The sequence below is a fragment of the Heptranchias perlo genome, chromosome 16, assembly GCF_035084215.1.
Source record: "Heptranchias perlo isolate sHepPer1 chromosome 16, sHepPer1.hap1, whole genome shotgun sequence".
In the NCBI taxonomy this organism is placed as follows: Eukaryota; Metazoa; Chordata; class Chondrichthyes; order Hexanchiformes; family Hexanchidae; genus Heptranchias; species Heptranchias perlo.
This window is the reverse complement of record NC_090340.1, coordinates 53,829,602-53,849,638: the sequence shown is the minus strand read 5'-3', so window position 1 is coordinate 53,849,638 and position 20,037 is coordinate 53,829,602. Positions and strand designations below refer to the sequence as shown.

The following is a 20,037-nucleotide window of genomic DNA, read 5'->3' as shown; positions in this document are numbered from 1 at the left end:
GCAGAGGAAATATGAATGCACTTTGTATTAATGTCATGATTTCAACCCCCTGAAGTTTAATTTCCAGTCATAATGTGTATCGAGTATCATGGGGGTTTCTTTCTATGTTTGTTGGTATGAATACAGAAAGAAAATGCCCTCTGGAAATTTTACTGTTGGGTTAGAATAATTATTTTGATAAAATTGCAATAATTTAATTCTCTTGCTTTATTGATAATTTTTTTTGGTGAATGTCAGTGCTGGGGAATAAGATATTCCCATTTTAAACACCCTAGTGTCAACATCAAGCACTTAGATGTAAAGTTTCCTCTACTCTTTCCCCCAGAACATGCCTTAGGCCCAGATTTGTATAGTGCAAGTGTGACAATTGTACATTTTCCACAACAACCATCCTGCAGTCTCACTGGTGAAAATTGTCCAACAGTGCCACATTAGAGGCAGTTTTATGTTGTGGGCCCTTGCCCACTAGGAACTGGATTGAGAATGTCCAGGCAATTCCCGCGTCACTGAGATTATATCCCGCTTAAAGAAGTTCAATAGGGTAGACATAGAGAAGATGATTTCACTTGTGGAGGATCCAAAACTAGGGGCCATAAATATAAGATAGTCACTAATAAATCCAATAAGGAATTCAGAAGGAACTTCTTTACTCAGAGTGGTGAGAATGTGGAACTCGCTACCACGTGGATTGGATGAGGCGAATAGCATAGCTGCATATAAGGGGAAGCTAGATAAGTACATGAGGGAGAAAGGAATAGGGTGAGATGAAGTAAGGTGGAAGGAGGCTTGTGTGGAGCATAAACACCTGCATAGACCTGTTGGGCCGAATGGCCTGTTTCTGTGCTGTAAATTCTATGTAATTTTATGTGACTATATACAACGTCACTTTACTTGTCTTGTCTTTCATATCTTTTCCAATGCTAAAATGTTCGTGGGCTGACAAAGACAGAGCAGTTCATTAACCACGTTTGAAGAGGTTCATTACTTCTCACATGGCAAGTTCCTCGTCTTCATTTCAGGGAAGTGCTAAGCCAATAGACAGAGGTAGTCTTTGGATTTTCAGAGCTCCCTCCTTGTGAGAACTACTGACTGGAGGGGTGGGGGGACTTTGAATAGTTTGCATTGCTGCCAATATTTTTTTGGCCACGAATTTTGCAAGCAACATGACATGAGCAAGAAATGTTATGCAATGCAATTCATGGTAGAAGAACGTTATTGTGGCTACCTTACTTTCACAAGCTCGTCAATCAAAGATCAATACTGCAAATCCTGTCAGATCTCTCTCTTTTGATGGAGACTTGAGCTGAACCATGAAGACAGAACTGACTGTGATGGGCCAAAGGCAATTTCTTTTACAATTATAAGCTTTGAAAAGCTGCTTTTTTGGCTGCCGCCACAGTTACTGGAGCTGTCAGAATGATGCATAGAGTGACAGACGCGCTAAGTCACGAGGCTCCTGTCAAAGTGGAATTTGCAGAGGCCTGGGGAACGCTCACCTCACATGGTGGAATAGTGAGTGAGCTGGTGAGGGGAACCTCAAAGAAAGGAGAAGAATATATGTATTAGAACAGTGGAAGGGAAAGACTAAACACCACTAACCTCTTCAGAGAGCTGGGGCTTTCCCTTCTATCCTTAAAGCAAGATGGCTGGTAGAGCAATCTGTTCTAGCTCCGTATAACCAATGGCTGTCAGTATGGCAGGATCCCCGAACTACTCCAGCACCAGGGTCACTGTAAACAATTCATCTCCTTGTTTTATATATTAATAAAATATCTGGTTTCAACATACAGTTTTGGATTAGTCCCTGTCGCCTCCCGCATTTCATTGATAAATATGTCTGTGGTATTTATTTCCTCTGGTTGGGAGGCCTCAAAGAAAAAAAATCGGAATACAAACAGTAATTGCCTTGAACAGAAATCTCAGTATATACAGAACGGCAATGGCCCTTTCCTTAGCTATATTTCACTGTCTGAAAGTTCACCACTTGCTCTGTGAGGTTTACAGTACTTCCTGTGTGTATATTTAGTGTTATTGTGTAACTGTCAGGATTAAACGGCAGGATGTTAATCAGAGTTCAACCCTTTTTGACTATACCTTAATTTGTTTTGCTACTTCTTCCTTTTGCTGTCCCACTATAATCCATACATAGGAACAGGAGTCGGCCATTCAGCCTCTCGAGTCTGTTCCGCCATTCAATTAGATCATGGCTGATCTGTATCTTAACTTCATTTACTTGCCTTGGTTCCATATCCCTTAATGCCCCTTTTTAACAAAAATCTACCAATCTCCATTTGAAATTTTCATCTAACCGAGCCTCAACAGCTTTTTTGGGGGTGGGGGGGTGTGATTTCCACTACCCTTTGTGTGAAGAAATGCTTCCTGAAATCACCTAGCTCTAATTTTAATTTTATGCCCTCTTGTTCTGGACTCCCCCACCAGAGGAAATAGTTTCTCTCTATCTACCCTATCAAATCCTTTAATCATCTGAAACACCCCTTTAATCTTCTTTAGTCAAGGGAATACAAGCCTACATTTTAGGATGTTCCATAATTTCTGGTTCATAGTACTGTTTTCACTGCTTTGAATGAAGCAGCATTTTTAAAACTGTCGCTCCAGAGCTTGGATATTACAGCTGGCCTCAGCACTCCTGAGCTAGGCAAAGGGGAGAAATGAAATCCGCCAGGGTTCCTGCTCTTGATTACCATTAAGTGGCTGCTGCTGAAAAGTGCACACGCATTGGTTATCAGGTGAGGGCAGGATGGGCTCAGCTGAGATGGCCCCCATGGGTGACCAGACGGTCCATACCCAAATATTGGGCACTTGGGAGAGGTACCAGAGAGTGGCTGGTGCTGATCGAACTGAACCCCGGCAAAAGTCTGGAGAGGAAAGGAGAAACATTAAGGAAAAGAAAATCACTTATTTCATGTCCGATTCTAAAAAAAAAACCCACACAGGCAAGGAATTTTAAGTGAACTATACAGAGGTTGAAGTTAAAGGTCGCTGTGTGGATAAATGCCAGCACTGTTCTCCTGGGCTCTGATCATTACTTGCTGTTTCCATTGTGTAACAGTCTTTCATTCAGAGTGAAATGGAGGTTTGTAAACATTCAGCTCAGGAGCCTGACTGGAACACGCAGTAGTACTGCCTTCTGTGCAACGGCTGTAGAGATTGGGAATCTCTCCTTGCAGTGTTTTATTTTTGGAGCTTTTGCTAATACACAGGAAGACTTGTTTGCAGCCCATTGTCTTCTGCCAGTGCTTAGGCAGGACCCTTCATTAGAATCATTCTGACCCAGGGTCCCGCCCGAAACACTAACCTATTATCTGTTTCCAAAGGTCACCAATCCGCTGTGTATTTCCAGCATTTTCTGTTTCATTTCATTTTTAGATTTCCAGTGTTTGCGTTTTGTTTTGTAATCTGTCTTGCTGTTGCCTTGTTAGCGTCACTGCACACTGCCCTGCTTGAAATGGGTTGGCATTTAATTTTTGTAAAAAGCAGTGTTCAAAACCCCTACAAACAGATGTTACAGTGCGTGCTATTGTAGTATAACTAATTGTGATGTCACCCACATCCCACAGTTACATAGAACTTGGATTACAACATGGCAACTCACTCCCCAGCATTTGTTATTCTTTGCACAATATTGTGTTTATGTGGATATTTAGTCACTATGAAAATGGTCTTTGTATTTACTCTCCTCCACAGACTCCCAGGATAAAGACAACCTGGTAAAGAATGGAGTTACGCATGTCCTGTCCATTTGCCACAACTCTAAGCCTGCGCTTGAGGTAAGTGTCGCAACTCAGCAAGAGATTTGTCCGATCGTATTTGTCTGCTGTTAAAGGGAAGGTGGCACCATAAATTGGGGGTTTAGGCAGACTTGGTTTGTGGAACAGCCTTTTCCCCAAAATCTCAGTCCCTACTTGGATTTTTCTTTTCTCTTCCCTAGCTCAGGGAGTTCAGGCTCATTGTAGCACCCAATGTCAGTAATAAGACAGGTCAGCCACATCACAGGCAACTGCAATGAAAAGTTCTCTCTGGACTATCCTAAACGTGTCCCATTGATTGACTGATACCCTTTGGTACCTTGCCCAAGTGACCATTTCTCATGCGTGAGGCCTTGACTGGGAATGTTGCCAATACATTCAACCACAGGGAGCATGAGAAGTGAGCCCAATTCTGTCTTATTGATGTTCATGCACATGCACTTCCAGCCGGAGTTGCTGGATAGCAGTTAGGAACCTTGGCTGTTTGTCTCACCCCACCCCCACCTCCTCCACCAGATGCAAAGTAGCCTTCTTATCTTCATTTTCATACCCACCTTGCCAGGCATTGGTACGGCATTAAGTGGACCTAGAAAAAATAGTTGTAAGGAGAAGGGGGATCACCTTCAGTACCTCTTTGGAGAAGAGGAAGTATATGCAGGTTTTGAGAGTGTCTGCCACACTTTGAAGTGCCCAAAGTATAAGAATAGAAAGGGAGCCATTTTATATTGGAGATGAAAATGTGTAAGCTCCCGCCAAAGTTAAAGTTGTTGTTTCAAACTGCTATTCTCCGACCTGAAGCTGGAAATTTACAAGCACTTTCCAACCTGCAAACTTCCCTCACAGAACAGCTACCAGACTCTAATTGATGTCAGGCTTTGTGGCCTTAAAGCAACAAGTTAACTTTAACGCTCCTTTACCTGAGCAGCAGAATATTATACTGTGCATTACATAGGATAATGCTCCTGTTATAAAATAATGTATACTCTAACGTTCCATGAGCAGTGCCATGGGAAATCTGCTAGTAATTATAATAAATTGTAATTAATTTTAATATCCCTTGTTTCTTTCTTTTGATATTTTTTGCTTACACATTTGAGTGCCAGTGACAGCATTGAGGAGGGGAGCTGGTTTTTGAGGGGTCATCAAGCCCCGAAACCCTCAAAAGCAGTTTCCCCCAACGATGTCCGAGAGAAAAGACTAAATCTGACAGTGCAAGGTACCTGGATTAATGAGCAGTGACAGTCATTAAGCTTGGGCCTAGGCCATTTCAAATGTACATATTAATACAGCTGTCTTGTATTGCTGGGCTCAGTAACTTCTCAGAGATGTTATTAAAAAAAGTTTCAAAGTCAAAAAATTGCTAGTGTTGGCAAAACTCAATTTATAAAGTTGGAAATGGCCCTTTAAATTAAATTCCTCTAAATAGAAAGCAAGCTTGATTTTTATAAGCAATGGAACATTCAAGATACCGCAAGAAGCTGAAATAAAGACTTATCTGTGAGCGCGAAAGAGAAAGAGACTGATTCTAGATGTGCTGTACAGCGGGTGATTTATGCTTTAGGCCCAGGGTCAGTAACGGTGAGGTGCTAAGGTAATATGTGGGGCTATTCATAAAAAATAATTGGATACACGTTGCCTCATTTATGTAAAGGGTTAGATATGTTTGAGTCTTAGATTCAGGTTAGTTGCGGTTTGCTCGAGTTCTATAACATTTTGTGAGAGTTAAATGGGCCCCATTTATGATGTAAAATTGGGGAAATTCTATAGACTGTACGAGCAGGCATTGGCCGGAGAATTTGTTTGTGACTTAAAATTGATATCCAGCATGAAGTGAGTTTCACTATACTGAGGAATTCTGGCCTTCACAATAACTACCCCATACGCCAATAAAGTTTTTGGTCTCGAATTTCCATGCAGTTTTCAATGTAATTTTAGCACATAATCAGGGCAAGTAACTTTCTTTTTGGTAGCAAAATGAGGCGGCGGAAAGCCGTTTATATTGGTTTTCTGCCCTGAGATTGACCCTGCCCTCTCTCAAATTCCACTTGGTGGACAGATCACCCTTTCTGCGATCTGTCCACCAAGTCCGAGTGACCTCATTTACATATATCATAATTACATAGAATGTACAGCACAGGAACAGGCCATTCGGTCCAACAGGTCCATGCCGGTGTTTATGCTCCACATGAGCCTCCTCCCATCCTTCTTCATCTAACCCCATCAACATATCCTTCTATTCCTTTCTCCCTCATGTGTTTATCTAGCTTCCCCTTAAATGCATCTATGCTATTCGCCTCAACTACTCCTTGTGGTAGTGAGTTCCACATTCTAACCACTCTCTGGGTGAAGAAATTTCTCCTGAATTCCCTATTGGATTTATTAGTGACTATCGTATATTTATGGCCCCTAGTTCTGGTCTCCCCCACAAGTGGAAACATCTTCTTTACGTCTACCCTATCAAACCCTTTCATAATTTTAACAACCTCTATCAGGTCACCCCTCAGTCTTCTCTTTTCTAGAGAAAAGAGCCCCAGCCTGTTCAATCTTTCCTGATAGATATAACTTCTCAGTTCTGGTATCATCCTTTTTTACACCTTCTTCAGTGCCTCAATCTCCTTTTTATAATATGGAGACCAGAACTGTTCACCTGTAATGAGGGTAACGGCGCTGCAGCTCTGAGTTTCCTGCTTTTACACTCAGCGAGCGCTCGGGGTAAGTTGGGCTGAGAATTAAATGGCGCAGCTCTGGCTAGGATCAGCTGAGACAGACGGAAGTGAGGAGTTCGTGAGCCTGAAGAGTGTGGAGAGTTTCAGCAGCCGTTTCTGTAGCTGGGAACGACTTTTTGCAGTGATTTTTTTTTCTTCAAATTTTCATTTTGTTGACACACACCTGGAACTTGCTTCTCACTGCTTCAAGGTCACAGAGCCCAGAACTTGCCTGAAAAGGAGAATGTTGCAATAACAGAAAGAAAGAACTTGCATTTATATAGCGTCTTTCATGATCATCCCAAAGCACTTTACAGTCAATGAAGTACTTTTGAAGTGTAGTCACTGCTGTAATGTAACTGCGGCAGCCAATTTGCGCACAGCAAGGTCCCACAAACAGCGATGTAATATTGACCAGATAATCTTCTTGCTTTTTGAGTGATGCTGGTTGTCTGAACTTTGTGAGTGATTTTTGTTTAGATGTGTAATTCTTAACATTGCACCAAAGGTTGTGGTTTGGGACAGGCTCAACATCTGGGGCAGCCTGCTCCAAACCTGTGTGTCAGAGCCTCTATGTTTGATGCCTGGGAAGGTTTGTGTTGTAAGCTACAATACATGCGGTCGGTCAGTGAACAATCCTATTTACATTTTAGGTCTATACTCATGAGTTTGAATGAATGGGTTTAATTATCTTTTTGACACAGGCAATTGCTGATGCAATTTGAACATTTCTGATTATAAATCGGGTACACTGACCTGCAACTCACTTTACCAGGGCAATGACAGTCCTTAGAGTGCATTGCACGTTATGTCATCAGTATGGAATTGGCAGAACTGTGATTCCACTAATTGGAGTAGAGTTTTAAAAAGTATTAATAGATCTCGTGTGGTCTTGCTCACAGTAAGTTGGAGGGTGCTCTGTTTTATTAGGATAGAAGCATTATAACATGTAACAAATTATGCGACTGGTGTAACTTGGCGTCTCCCATTTAGTCCAGGAGGTCCAATTGTTGTGCCTCCCTGAGATTAATTACAGGTTAATTCCTCTCGGGCGGATTCTGAAGTCAGTGAGAATTCAGAAGAAGGTGTGCATCAGGTTCACTATGTCGTTGACTGGGAGTTTGTGCTGCAATGTTCAAGTTCAAGTGAATGTGATCCTATTTTCACACTGTTGATGTTCATGAATTTGAATCAATACGTATAGCAGCTTTTGCTACACACACAATTATAGGAAGTGACTGACTTTTTTTGTAAACAAACTGACACAGAAACTTGCATGTTTTGATGTTTTCCCAGTCTTGCTCCCTTGATCTTCCTGGGATTACATGACAGTGGGGCTTAAGAGAGTTCGGCAGACGAGTCAGGGAATCTGCTTCCAACAGAACTTTGTTGAGAGTTCCGCAAGGTTGGGGCAGGAGCAACTCTTCTGCCAATTCCCCCCACCCTCCCCCCTCCTAATCCAATGGGAAAATGCTTAGCTTTTGCTTGACGCCTCCCCAAAGTGACAGGGCAGAGATTGAGAATTCTGCGGAGTGGGGCATCGAACCTGTGACCTTGCATTCTTTGGTTTAGTATAACTGAACACACTGCCATGATGGCATCTGAACACGTTCTGCCACGGCGGTGTCTGAACACGCCATGTCACGGCACTTGTGGATTCTATAGTGTCTTTCACCAAGGTTGTTCCATAGTGTTTTAGATAAAGTGTCACGCACTAAGTTGTTTCTGAAGTAGTACACGTTAGTTCACTTTGAAAGTATGGTAGTACAAGGAAATATTTACATGGCTGTGAATGAAATGATCTCTTTTATATTTAATAAAAATTGTTTGGAAAGAAGGAATGTTGCATAATTTCTATTGAACAGAACCAGATTTAACAAAACCACTTATAAACACTGGCAGTATATTAAAGTGAGTAAACACCAGGGGGCAGCAGTAGGAAGCGTATGCATCATTCAGCTGAGTTTCGAGGTGCTCAGTGTCTTCAGTCAGCAGACCTGCTCTCCCCACTTAAAATGCATCCTGCACAGAGACAGCCCCCTCCCCAATCGCAAGCCTTCACTCGTCCGATCAAGGCTGTGTGTGATTCAGAAGAGTGGCATTTCTTCAGTAAAAAACAAATATTAACTGAATAATCTTGTTTTGTATCAATGGGCTGAATGGCCTCCTTCTGTGCAGTAACCGTTCTATGATTTGATGAATATCAGTTTACACTTTTAGCAAAATAAAAGCGCGACTGTTCTTTTTATAGTACTAAATCTCTAAGCAGCACATCAGAGAGGAGAGACTGATCAATTATTTAAAGTGTTAGTGGGTATCACGCAGTGTTGCTCAGCAACACAGGACACATTGGGTATCATGGGATCAGCAGGATACATCAGAGATTGCAGCCTTTCGATACATTGATTAGCCAAAGTATAAATGATCAGTTCAATTATGGGGACAGGTTGCATAGACCAGGCTGTATTCCTTTGAGTGTAGAAGATTAAGGTGTGATCTTATTGAGGTGTTTAAGATGATTAAAGGAATTGACAGAGTAGATAGAGAGAAACTATTTCCTCTGACGGGAGAGCCCAGAACAAGGGGACATAACCTTAAAATGAGAGCTAGGTCCTTCAGGGGTGATGTCAGGAAGCACTTTTAGGGTAGTGGAAATCTGGAACTCTCTCCCCCAAAAAGCTGTTGAGGATGGGGGTAAATTGAAAATGTCAAAACTGAGATTGCTAGATTTTTGTTAGGTGAGGGTATTAAAGGTTACGGAACCAAGGCGGGTGGATGGAGTTAAGATATAGATCAGCCATGATCTAATTAAATTGCGGAACAGGCTCGAGGGGCTGAATGGCCTACTCCAGTTCCCATGTTCCAGTCAAAGTGACCATTTACGCTACAGGTCAAATTGATCTCTTTAAGAATGCTCCTGCAAAGCGCCTTGGGACGTTTTACTACGTTAAAGGCGCTATATAAATGCAGGTTGTTGCTGAAACAGGATTTCATTGCATCAGTTTGCAAAGAAGCACCTCAGTTGAAAGGTTCCTTGGCTTTTTTTTTAATATATGTTGGGTTTAGTTTTTGACAGCAGGCAGGAAAATGTTTAAAGTTATGAAGGGACACACAGGAACATTTTGGCGAAGGAGCTTTCAGGAGCTTTCATGGCTCTCTCTAGCTGATCCTGGTGCTCCATTCTGGAATTCCCAGATCCTACAATGACCATTGTTATTCATAGATTTGAGAACAAATTTCCATAAGTCCTGTTTCTTTCTCACTTACTTTCCAGCAACTGCCTTGAACAGAAATTTTGCTGAACCTCATGCCAAATATATTTCAGGACAGAGTTAGATGCTACAATGGAGGGTGGAGTGGAGGAAACTATAGGTTTCAATGGGAGAATAAGCTAGATGGGCCAAATGGCTGCTCCCCACCCCCCCATACTTAAGTCTATTGGCCCGGAAATTGCGCGGAGCAGCGAACGGACGTCGCTCGCCGCATGTAAGTAATTAACTCACCCACAAACTTTTTGCGGGCATCTGGGCGCCAGCTTGTTTGAGACCTACAGGAAATGCAGGGGTTCTTTTCCGGGTTTCTCTGAACTCTGAGAGCTGGGAAAGGAGCTCTCTCTCCCCTCCACCAATCAACTGGAAGCATCATTGACAAGCTGCGTAGTCCGAACCAGGAAGTGTCAGATAGATTAGTAAATTCCCTATAAAATTAGTTAGAGCAAGTGAAATAAAGAGGGGGTAAGATTAAAAGACGGAGGTAAAAGAGACAGAAAGACTAAGTAAAAACAAAATAAAAATTTTAGATTAAATTTTTTTTAACATCGGGAGGAATGAGACTCTATATTTTTAAAAGTTAATTTTGCAGTGCCAGAGAGGTTGTTTGGCAATCATCAATACTAACCACACCGTTAAAAGTTAGTTTAGACCTAAAAAACCCAGCGTACCTTTTTTATGGAGAAATTAATTTGTTTCCAGCTGGGCAGTGCAGCAAGTTCGTGCTGGTCTATTCATTCAGCCGCTGAGATCTCTGTAACTCGAAGCTTTCAAATGAGCAAGGCGGATGGTAGAGCAATTCCTGGATTTCTGCGTTTCACTGCGCACTCTTCGGAACTTGCTCCTCCATTTGCCTTGAAATAACATTGAGCTCTGATAGCCTCACCGTTATTCCATGAGCAATTATCTTCGTAGCATAATAACAAGTTGCAGTATGACCTCTTTGCCACAGGGGTCACTGTGGTACCGTGTCACTGTATTAAGTCATCTTCATTTTGCAGCAGCCGGGTTCTGCAGAGAAGATCTAAACCTTTCAAACTGTTAATAACTAATTTGTTACAGCCTCTGATATCCAGATTATTATAGGGCTAAAGCAGTTATGAGTGCAGAGAGCAATACCTTACCGTAAAGCCTTTCAGTTATTATTATAAAGGTCCAAAGAGGTGGGTTAATTACAGGGAGAAGAAATTGAAAGGAAATTTACTCCTGGATGCCCTTGTGGCCCTTCCATACATCCAGTACACAGTTTAAGACAGCCCTGAAGGTAACCCAAACAGAAAAAGTTGTGTGGTAGGAGTGCTCGAGCTAGGCGCAGGGTTAGGGAGTGTACAGTAAGCAGGCGTTCCTACTCCTGCTCACTTATCAGTGACTCCTTGCTGGAAGTGGGCATGTTTGGAAGTCGGGAAGCCCGCTGGCACTTGCTGCCCAGACTCGCACATAAATAATGGACATTTGGATGAGGTATTGGAGGGGTGCCCACTTGGTGAACTAATAACTTGCCTTTAACATAGAAGAACATTCCAAGGCGCTTCACAGAAGTGTAATCAGACAAAGATGGCTGCCGAGCCAAAGAAGGAGATATTATGAAGGGGGCGACTAAAAGCTTGGTCAGAATGGGGGGGCTTTAATTAGGGTCTTAAAGGAGGAGAGCAGATGAAAGCAGGAGCAGTAGGGGGCAGCAGTAGTTCCCTTGAGCTAATGCAGCCACCTGCAGGATAAAGGGGCAGTGAGGAAATTCATGAACCATGGATGCAGTCGATGAGTGACAGTGATACTAAATGAGGTGGAACACACTCCCTCAGGGCATCCCAACTCCTACATCCTATACACTTGTCAATGGATGACGTCGACATTAGAGATTGTGATATGTGAAAATGTGACTTAGATCCTTGGTCTTGTTGTGTTTCAAATGCATAAAGTATATTTATATGCTACAACACTAACAGGCATTAATTCTCCCACTTGCATGAATTCATCTTAAAGTTCCAGCATCAGCCTTTCAGGCAGCTTTGAAAATTCACTTTCCATGTCCAGGAGTTTGTTCCACAATTTGCCGCCGTATGATGGAGGTGTCTGTCCAATCTATAACTTATTAAAAAACTTTCTTTCTGCCTCCAATATCCAATCACCAAGCTGGATATTTCCTTTTGGGAAGTGAAAGCATTAACCTGTCAATGGCTCAGTTTAATGCACATCTATATCCAGGTGTGCTTGGGGAGTCTGTATTGGATGAACACACCTTTCTTTAGTTTGGATGCATATAATCCAGACAGCTGGATTTTATTTTCTCAAGTCAGATTACATACCACACAGTAGACTCATGACTAACGTCAGAGAATGTGGAGTCAGGGGACAAGTAGCAAAATGGATAGCAAGCTGGCTACAAAACAGAAAGCAGAGAGTAGGGGTTAAAGATAGTTACTCGGACTAGCAAAAGGTGGGAAGTGGTGTTCCACAAGGATCAGTGCTGGGACCACTGTTGTTCACCATTTACATAAACGATTTGAACTTGGGAATCGGAAGTACAATTTCAAAATTTGCCGACGACACCAAATTGGGGGGGTTAATAGTGAGGAGAACTGCGACAAAATACAGGAAGGCATTAATAAATTTGCGTTCTTGCAGAATGAGTGTGTAATTAGCAAATTAATTTTAATATAGATAAGTGTGAGGTAGTACATTTTGGTAGGAAGAAAAATCCTTGGAAAATAAGAGTCTAAATGGGGTAGAGGAGCAGAGGTATCTGGGGGTACAGATACACAAATCACTAAAAGTAGCGACGCAGGTTAATAAGGCCATAAAAAAGCAAGCAGACCACTGGGGTTCATTTCTAAAGGGATAGAATTGAAAAGTTATGTTAAACTTGTATAGAACCTTGGTTAGACCACACTTGAAATACTGCGAACACTTCTGGCCTCCATATTATAAAAAGGATGTAGAGGTACTGGAGAAGGTGCAAAAAAGATTTACTAGGATGATACCAGAGATGATATACCTATCAAGAAAGATTGAACAGGCTGGGGCTCTTTTTTCTAGAAAAGAGAAGACTGAGGGGTGACCTGATAGAGGTCTTCAAGTTTAGGAAAGGGTTTGAGAGGGTGGACTTGGACAAGATATTTCTATTTGCAGAGGAGACCAGAACTAGGGGCCATAAATATACGATATCAATAATAAATCCACTAGGGAATTCAGGAGAAACTTCTTTACCCAGAGAGTGGTTAGAATGTGGAACTCACTACCACAAGGAGTAGTTGAGGCGACTAGCATAGATGCATTTAAGGGGAAGCTAGATAAACACATCAGGGAGAAAGGAATAGAAGGATATACTGATAGGGCTAGATGAAGTAGGGAGGGAGGAGACTCGTATGGAGCATAAACAACAGCATAGACCAGTGGGCTGAATGGCCTGTTTTTGTACTGTACATTCTATGTAACTCTTTATAATACACAGACATATAAGGATGCTGCTGTTGGTTTATCTTTCCTAAGAGTTTTTTTTGTAAAATGCAGTCCATCTTCTGTTCCTTCTCAAACTAGAAATGAATCTGATGTTTCTCTACCTGCTATAGGTTTTGGTTTTATGGGTGGTGGAGTTCTTTCGGTAGCTTGTCCAAGCAGCTGTTCTTTATGCGTGACATTTTATTGGGCAATTTTACCATGGTGGGGTCATCACCGGGGGGAACGGTGAGGAGCAAGTATCCTCACCCGGGGGGGGGGACGGTGAGGAGCAAGTATCCTCACCCGGGGGGGGACGGTGAGGAGCAAGTATCCTCACCCGGGGGGGGGGGGCGGTGAGGAGCAAGTATCCTCACCCGGGGGGGGGACGGTGAGGAGCAAGTATCCTCACCCGGGGGGGGACGGTGAGGAGCAAGTATCCTCACCCGGGGGGGAACGGTGAGGGGCAAGTATCCTCACCTGGGGGGGGACGGTGAGGGGCAAGTATCCTCACCCGGGGGGGGGGGATGGTGAGGAGCAAGTATCCTCACCGGGGGGGGGGGACGGTGAGGGGCAAGTATCCTCACCCGGGGGGGGGCGGTGAGGAGCAAGTATCCTCACCGGGGGGGGGACGGTGAGGAGCAAGTATCCTCACCCGGGGGGGGGGCGGTGAGGAGCAAGTATCCTCACCCGGGGGGGGGGACGGTGAGGAGCAAGTATCCTCACCCGGGGGGGACGGTGAGGAGCAAGTATCCTCATCGGGGGGGGGGGGGGACGGTGAGGCCAATTGTTGCTTCCCTGAGATTGTTGAACTCAGCACTGGCCAAGTGCTGTATTTGAGACTTTCCTGGTCTGTACATTCGCTCCGCCCTCAGGTCCCGATATTTTACTGCCATCCATGACTTCAGTGCCCCAAGGGGTTTCCAGCCTGGGAGAGCTGCTATTTATCTGTTTATCCAACTATTCACTGCTGAATGAAATAAATTAAGTAAAGCTAGGCCACACAAATTCCTGACTTTATTTCTCGACTCTGTTGGCAAATTAAATAAATAACATTAGGTATTCAATGGTGGAGAGGAGAGGGAATCGGACCCTCTGAGGGGCAGCAAAGGACATGCAGCAAGACCCCGTTGACGGGGAGAGGCTAGAAGAAGATCTTTGGTGGTGGCGGTGGAAGGAAAAAGGAGATTGAAAGAAAAAAAAGACTTGCATTTCTATAGCGCCTTTCATGACCTCAGCACGTCCCAAAGTGCTTTGCAGTCAATGAAGTACTTTTGAAATGTAGTCACTGTTGTAATGTAGGAAAACATGGAAGCCAATTTGCGCACAGCAAGGCCCCACAAACAGCAATGTGATAATGACCAGATAATCTGTTTTAGTGATGTTGGTGATTGATCCTGTTGTGCGTGGTGGGGGGTGTGGGAGAGGGGGGCCATATCTTGCTCTTCTGCAACCAGGAAGGATGTTTACGGTCTGGGGTGATTGGGGACCGTGTTGTAATACAGTGTATCCTCCAATCCACCTTGCGCAACACTGTGGGAGACACACTCATAAGTTGTTTAATTGCTTTTGGCGCTGATATCATTGATTTGATGTGACTGTTCTATCACTTATGTTCCCCTTGCGTAGGTGAGATAATATGCCAGGTTGGCTGTCTTACTTTAACACACTAAGTTGTTATTTAGCAATACTCCTATGTTAGATGTTGCCATAACAACTGCTAACCAAAGTTCATTGAGTGATTTAGATGAACATCCTGTACTTGCTGTAGGGCAGGACTTTTCATCAAAATGTCATCCAACATGCCTTCTGGGTGACTTAAGACCCATTGTTCCAGGAACTCTGAACAATTGTAACTGTAACGATATTTCAGCAAGAAATATGGGTAGCAGAGTCTCCAAAAGTTGCATTACTTTATTAGGAACTTAAAAGTATTAAATATCAATCAATGGCTGCATTACTATTTCCTAGATATAGCTATCATTAAAGCAGTGGCGTATTATGTTATACATAAGACAGTGGAGAGTTAGCAATCTGTTACAAGGCAGTAACACACCGTGGTGATGTCACGTCAATTACTTTGAGATTGAAGATCAAACATTCATCACAATTTGAACCCCAGGATGTGTCTCAGCCTTGTCCAGTCCAGTAAATTTACTATAATATACAATATATTGATTGTCTAGTGCTGTATATTCACTATAATGGCTCAAATCTTGCAGGAGTGGGGCATCTCCATGCTCCTTTAGTTAGACTTTTCCCTCACTCTTCAGCTCGAAAATTTTTTGCTCTGTAAGTTGTGGAAGTGCGAGCTGATAACGGCATGGTGTGGGCAATGGCGCATCTGGGACGTTAGCGAATGACGGGACCAACAGTCTATCTCCTTAAGCAATGAGATTTAAGGATTGAGAAAGAAACAGAGGAACTACAGAGGAGGGTGAATTAGAGTGGGTGAATTAGAGTCAGATCAGGTACAGAGAAATAAAGAGAGGGAAAGAAAGATTGGATTAAGAGAGAGAGAGAGAAAAAAGAGACAGAAAGGAAAAGTAAGAAAAGGCAAGCTGCCGTTTGTGCGAGGCAAACAGTGGAGTGGCGCAAGTCGATCAGCATGTTATGGCAATTTATACTTCAATATACCACACTCCGAGATTCCACACAGAGAGTTTTATACTTTAATATACCACACTCCGAGATTCCACACAGAGAGTTTTATACTTTAATATACCACACTCCGAGATTCCACACAGAGAGTTTTATACTTTAATATACCACACTCCGAGATTCCACACAGAGAGTTTTATACTTCAATATACCACACTCCGAGATTCCAAATAGAGAGTTTTATACTTCAATATACCACACGCCGAGATTCCACACAGAGAGTTTTATACTTTAATATACCACACTCCAAGATTCCACACAGAGAGTTTTATACTTCAATATACCACACTCCGAGATTCCAAATAGAGAGTTTTATACTTCAATATACCACACGCCGAGATTCCACCCAGAGAGTTTTATACTTCAATGTACCACACTCCGAGATTCCAAATAGAGAGGTTTATACTTCAATATACCACACGCCGAGATTCCACCCAGAGAGTTTTATACTTCAATATACCACACGCCGAGATTCCACCCAGAGAGTTTTATACTTCAATGTACCATACTCCGAGATTCCAAATAGAGAGTTTTATACTTCAATGTATCACACTCCGAGATTCCAGATAGAGAGGTTTATACTTCAATATACCACATTCGGAGAGTCCACATTGTGAGATTTATACTTCAATATACCACATTCGGAGAATCCAAACCAAGAGATTTATACTTCAATATACCACATTTAGACAGTCCACACACAGATTTATACTTCAATATACCACACTCAGAGATTTCACACCTAGAGAAAACTGTACCAAGATTCTGCTTAAGATTTACTGAAAAATTAAATACTGAGAGATACCGAACTGAGAAATCACATACTAGAGATACCGCACTGAGAGATACCGCACTGAGAGATACCGCACTGAGAGATACCGCACTGAGAGATACCGCACTGAGAGATACCGCACTGAGAGATACCGCACTGAGAGATACCGCACTGAGAGATACCGCACTGAGAGATACCGCACTGAGAGATACCGCACTGAGAGATACCGCACTGAGAGATACCGCACTGAGAGATACCGCACTGAGAGATACCGCACAGATACCGCACTCAGAGATTTGTACTGAGATATACCGGACTGAGAGATTAATACTGAGATATACCGGACTGAGAGATTCGTACTGAGATATACCACACTGAGAGATTCGTACTGAGATATACCGGACTGAGAGATTCATACTGAGATATACCGCGCTCAGAGATTCGTACTGAGATACACCGCGCTCAGAGATTCGTACTGAGATACACCGCGCTCAGAGAATCGTACTGAGATACACCGCGCTGAGCGATTCGTACTGAGATACACCGCGCTGAGCGATTCGTACTGAGATACACCGCGCTGAGCGATTCGTACTGAGATACACCGCGCTGAGCGATTCGTACTGAGATACACCGCGCTGAGCGATTCGTACTGAGATACACCGCGCTGAGCGATTCGTACTGAGATACACCGCGCTGAGCGATTCGTACTGAGATACACCGCGCTGAGCGATTCGTACTGAGATACACCGCGCTGAGCGATTCGTACTGAGATACACCGCGCTGAGCGATTCGTACTGAGATACACCGCGCTGAGAAATTATATACTGAGAGATTGTGTAGTTAAGCAACCATGGTCAACAAATGAGGTAAGTGACAATGTCAAGGTGAAAGAAAAGACTTACATAAATGCAAGGAAAAATTAAAATCCAGCAGAGTGGGAGAGCTATAAAAAGCAACACAGGGATACAAAGAAAGTAATAAGAAGTGCAAAAAGGGAATATGAAAAAAGCTTGCAAGGTATATGAAAGCTAACAGTCAAAGTTTTTATAAATAAAGAGAAAGGGGAATGTGGGCTCATTAAACACAGATACAGGTGAGACTATAATGGATAAGAAAATGGCAGACTTGTTAAATGAGTACTTTGTATCCGTTTTCACATTGATGGAAGAAGACAAAATACCAGTGGTACAAGGGAACCTAAGAATAAGTCAAGAGAACAAACTTGGTAGGGGACAGAGAATAGGGATAAATATTTCATTCTCTGATTGGCAGGATGTGACAAGTGTGTTTCTCAGGGATCTGTACAGGGGCCTCAGCTTTTCACCATATATAGAAAGAGTGGGACTAATTGGATAGCTTTTTCAAAGAGCACAATGGGCCAAATGGTCTCCTTCTATGATGTAAGATTCTATGATTCTATGATAGTAATGACTTGGATGAAGGAATAGAGAGTTGTATAACCAAGTTTGCAGATGACACTAAGTTAGGAGGAAAAGTAGTTATGTAGATGGGAGTGGGAAGTTATAAAGGGACATTGACAAACTAAGTGAGTGGGCAAAACTATGGCAGATGGAGTTCAATATGGGGGAGTGTGAGGTTAACCACTTTGGATCTGAGAAAGACAAATCGGAATATTTTCTTAATGGTGAGAGACTAAGAGCTATGGAGAAGCAAAGGGATTTAGGTGTCCATGTACACAAATCACTAATAGCTGGTGCACAGATGCAAAAGGTAATCAAAAATACAAATAGAATGTTGGCCTTTATCTTAAGGGTGTTCCTCAGGGATCTGTACAGGGGCCTCGGCTTTTCACCATATATAGAAAGAGTGGGACAAATTGGATAGCTTTTTCAAAGAGCCGGTACAGGCACAATGGGCCAAATGGTCTCCTTCTATGATGTAAGATTCTATGATTCAAAAGTGAGGAAGTGACTCTTCAGTTGTACACAGCCTTGGTCAGACCCCATCTAGAGTACTGCATTCAGTTTTGGGCACCGAGTGATAAATCAGTCTTTCCTTTTCTCAGATACTGATGGATCTGTTGTGTATTTCTTGTGCTTTATGTTTTTATTCTAGTTTTCATCATTTGCAGTTTTTTCTTTATAGCGACCAGTCTTATTGTCTAGTTTGGTGTATAGAATTCACCTCTGTGTAAAGGGTAATAGTGTTTCAAAAACGGTGTTGTTCTTAAAGATTATGCATCATTCTTAAAATTTTGTTTGCAATAAGTATTTGTTTTGTGTATACTTTATTTAATAAGGCACATTGGACACTGGGATGCATCTGGAGGACACTGGATTACAAGTCAACAATTTATCCTGAAATTGTAGTTCAATGATGAGGTCGATTCTGAAGCATGTCGTGCAGTTATGGTCATCCTATCTCAAAAAGGATAGGGTTCAGAGAAAAGTGACCAGGGTAATTCTGGGCCTTCTGAGCTATGAAGAAAGGAACAACTGACTAATTTTTGCTGGAGATAAGAAGACTGGAGTACAGGTCTTGGAAAATAATGAATGGTACAGACGAGGTTGAAAAAAATGAGCTATTTAACAATGAGAAAGGGACTACTGAAGACAAATCCAAAATTCACCACTCCAGAGACTTGAGCACAAAAATCTAGGTTGACACGCCAGTGCAGTACTGAGGGAGTGCTGCACTGTTGGAGGTGCCATCTTTCAGATGAGACGTTAAACCGAGGCCCTGTCTGCCCTCTCAGGTGGATGTAAACGATCCCGTGGCACTGTTCAAGGAAGAGCAGGAGAGTTCTCCCTGGTGCCCTGGCCAACATTTATCCCTTAATCAACATCACTAAAACAGATGATCTGGTCACTATCATAATGCTGTTTGTGGGAGCTTGCTGTGTGCAAATTGGCTGCCGCGTTTCCTACATTACAACAGTGATTACACTTCAAAAAATACTTAATTGGCTGTAAAGTGCATTAGGACATCCTGAGGTTGTGAAGGTGCTATATAAGTGTAAGTCTGTTTGTTCATTCATTGGGTTAAATGCAAATATCCATAAGTTTCTGTCCGAGTTGCGCCGCTCTGCCTTTAGCTTCGTGTAAAGAGCATCTGGCTGTCTGCCTCACCATTGAAATGGATTGAATGGCGTGAAGTTCCTGTATTTGCATGGTGGATATGAACTAAAGTTAAGTCTTGTCATTTCAAGTGTAAGTACCCTTTTAACGATATGATAAGTGTTAATTACTGCCAATCAACCTCTCTGGCACCAATAACAAACTATTTCAAGTGTGGAGTTTCATTCCTTCAGGATTTATTTTGTTTTTGGAGATTCTAAAAATGTCAAATTTAAAATTATTTTTTTTAACGTTTCCTTTGTCTTTTTTCGCTCTCTCTTAATCCAATCTTTCTTTCCCTCTCTCTATTTCTCTTTCTGTACCTGATTTGATATTGAATTCACCCACTCT

General features: G+C 42.5%; 1 protein-coding gene across 1 annotated transcript in view; it reads left to right on the top strand.

Moving 5' to 3' along the window:
- dusp22a (dual specificity phosphatase 22a) overlaps window positions 1-20,037 on the top strand; it is a 118,657-nt gene that overhangs the window by 20,404 nt on the left and 78,216 nt on the right. The window contains exon 4 of the mRNA XM_067997514.1: window positions 3,706-3,788. Within this exon, the coding sequence (XP_067853615.1) occupies window positions 3,706-3,788 (83 nt within the window). The remainder of the gene's footprint in view (window positions 1-3,705; window positions 3,789-20,037) is intronic.